Source organism: Clinocottus analis, unplaced genomic scaffold, assembly GCF_023055335.1.
Source record: "Clinocottus analis isolate CAN_PGR_092001 unplaced genomic scaffold, fCliAna1.0.p SCAF_19, whole genome shotgun sequence".
In the NCBI taxonomy this organism is placed as follows: Eukaryota; Metazoa; Chordata; class Actinopteri; order Perciformes; family Cottidae; genus Clinocottus; species Clinocottus analis.
The window spans coordinates 8,751,446-8,754,466 of NW_027175920.1; the positions used below are offsets into that span (position 1 = coordinate 8,751,446).

The window sequence follows — 3,021 nt, forward strand, 5'->3', positions numbered from 1 at the left end:
GAATATCACGAGGGACTGGCTGCATAGAACATTTCCTCAATCCATGGATAGTGCGCCCTGGGACCTTGTCAAAGCCGAGAGCGTCAGGCGACGTTAAGAGAAGCCACGTTTATAAAAGCCGTGCGTAAAAAATAACATTGGCCAAAGGCGTCCCTCATTGCCGGGCGCGTGACATTTCAAACTTGGTGAAGTACTCTTTTGTGAGCCCTTCTCTCTCTCTCGGGACGCTCCGGATCTATTCTGTCTCTTTAGAAAACACTTCATTCCATGCAGCTCGCGCCTCGGCCGCTGTCATCCAGCGTAGACAGTTTGTCGTGGCTTCGAGTCCCCGGGGTAACCATGACAACCGAAAGAAACCCAAAGTGAATCCAAGGGAGCGGGGTGAGGCCGGAGAGCGCGTGAATAGAGTTTTCCCCATTTTGTTTCGTGCTTCTTTTTTTATTTAGACTGAACACTTTTTTTTTTTTTTTTTTTTTTTTTTTTTTTTTTTGGTTGCAAAGCTTTGCGGGCACCGCTTGGCGCTGCAGAGTTGCCCTAAAAAGCAAAGCACTGCGCTCCATGTCATTCAAACCCGACGTGGTCTATTAAAAGTATCGCCTTGCTGGTGACTGAACTTCTACTATTTATGAAGCCCCGGGCTAGGTCATTGCAGACAACACAGTGCCGGGGAAAAGAATTGAACACTACTTTACGCGAGAAGAGCCGGTGCGTAAAACCAGAGGAATAATGGGCCTCTCACACACGCTACTCTTTTACGTGCTGCTGTGCGTTCACCTCGGAGTTTCCCAGCATTACCTTCGCCTCCGTCCATCGCCCCAGCGGATCACCTCCCTGTGCCCGACCTCAAAGAGGACCCCGACCCGGAGTACGACCCCCGGGAGCAGGACTTGGCCGAGAGGACTCTGAGGAAAAAGCTCGGCAGTAACTTTGACCCCAACTTCATGTCCATCACCTCGCCCATGCTGGTGAACCCTCTCCGCGCTAGACAACCAGGTGAAGCTGCTGGGGCCCATGCCGAACGAGATTAAAAAGCTGGACCTTACAGAGACCCCCTATGGAAAGCGGGTAAAAGTGGGCAAGAAAGCCCGCAGGAAATTCCTGCAGTGGCTGTGGACCTATACGCACTGCCCAGTGGTGCACACCTGGAAGGATTTGGGCGTGAGGTTCTGGCCGCGTTTACATCAGGAGGGGAACTGTTTTTTCTGAGCGCTCGTGCTCCTTCCCTGAGGGGATGTCTTGCAAACCCGTCAAGTCAATCAACAAGATTTTCCTCCGGTGGTATTGTCAAGGGTTTCTAGACAGAAGTACTGTACGTGGATACAGGTGCAATACCCAATCATCTCAGAGTGCAAGTGTTCGTGCTGATTTTTCTCTAAGGAAGTAGTGGAGGTCGAGGGGGAGTGGACTGGAAATACGGTTTCTATTGCACTGTTAACTCTCTACAGAGGTGGGCACCATAGCAAATCTATTTTTTTATATAGCATTTAAGTGAAATACCAACATTGTACATATTTAAGAAAAATGCAGCTATTTTTCTAATTGAACCAGGACCATATTTTATTCTCAACCCTGAAACGTGTTTGGGGGGAACACCAGCACTTCATAAGGAAGAGCTTTTTTTTGATATTTTTTATGAGACATTGAAGATGCAATGCATATGCTACACTTCTCCAAGAGGTGAACTTTTTCTTCAACTGAACATTGATGCTGACTGTTATTTCACTGCAATGCTGCCTAGAGTTTTTGTATAATATTAATATCAATAATAATTAAATTGTAAAAAAAAAAGTTGAGGTTAAAAATATATATAAAGGCGTGAACTCAGCTTTTTTGGAATACATAGTATTGTAGAAATAAACAAATCTGTACGTTTTATTTATTATTTTAACGATTGTGAGTAAGAGCATAAGGAAAGAGAATAGCAGAGTATACCAGAAAAAAATATGGGAGATGTCTACTTGAATATTTCTAAAAATAAAAAAAAATGAATAAAACAAATAAAAAAGTAAAACATATCAGTGTACATGTTATGTTTACACGTTTTAGCAATAAAGTCTATCATTTCAACGTGTATTAGTGTCAAGCCATGTTGCTTATAACCAGTGTCTATATCCAGGGGGCGTGTCCGCTGCATTTCATCTGAACATGTTGTCTCATTCAGTCTTAAAATCTTCACTGCAAAAAAAAAAGTTCCCCGATGGCTTTAGTCATTCCACTTGTTTGCAGTAGAGTTGGATTTGGCAGATTTCCATGAATAAGAATCCTAGCAATGTTATTTAAATCAGAGGAATCAAATACTTTTCTTAAATCGGAAACAAGTGAAATGGAGCCACGTTTGAAGACAACAGTTGTTTACCACTGACATTTTTTTGCAGTGTAGACGGCTCCGAAGTGGAGTGGACTTCCAAACTGCACAGTAAGTTCAAGCTCCAGTGACTCTGCGTGGACCGCCTGACGCTCCGCGCCGTCACACCGCTTCTAGACAGGGCTGATTTACTGCGCCGTGTAATGCGCAACACATACCTCCAGCACCTCCACAGCACTGGCATTCATTTGTCTCAGGCGCGGAGGAGGGGAGAGGGCACGCACATCCGTCTCCCCTGTCTACGCACATGCTCGTTTCGGGTGCTGCGAGGTGTTAACATAATGGGGTAAAATATGATTCAGACATTTCAAACAGTGTCGGATGATGAAATGGCGAGCGTCTGTGCGCGAGCCAGGGGCGTCTGGGGTCTGAGCCTTCTCCTCTGGAAGCTCCACACAAGTTCCACTGAGGTATTTGTATAGAGGTGGACTGGAGCAGACCGGCGCCTATTCAAGTCTGACCGCCCTGGAGAGAGAGAGAGAGAGAGAGAGAGAGAGAGAGAGAGAGAGAGAGAGAGAGAGAGAGAGAGAGAGAGAGAGAGAGAGAGAGAGAGAGAGAGAGAGAGAGAGAGAGAGAGAGAGAGAGAGAGAGAGAGAGAGAGAGAGAGAGAGAGAGAGAGAGAGAGAGAAAACACAAAGCCCATAAAACAATGGTCA

General features: G+C 45.7%; 1 protein-coding gene across 1 annotated transcript; it reads left to right on the forward strand.

Moving 5' to 3' along the window:
• The first annotated feature begins 540 nt into the window (after nucleotides 1-540).
• On the forward strand, nucleotides 541-2,051 carry nog2 (noggin 2). The gene is given in 5 exon segments (XM_068583577.1): nucleotides 541-813; nucleotides 816-1,001; nucleotides 1,003-1,197; nucleotides 1,199-1,289; nucleotides 1,292-2,051. Coding segments are annotated over 5 exon segments (633 nt in total). The 5' UTR covers nucleotides 541-726; the 3' UTR covers nucleotides 1,366-2,051.
• The last annotated feature ends 970 nt before the right edge of the window (nucleotides 2,052-3,021 follow it).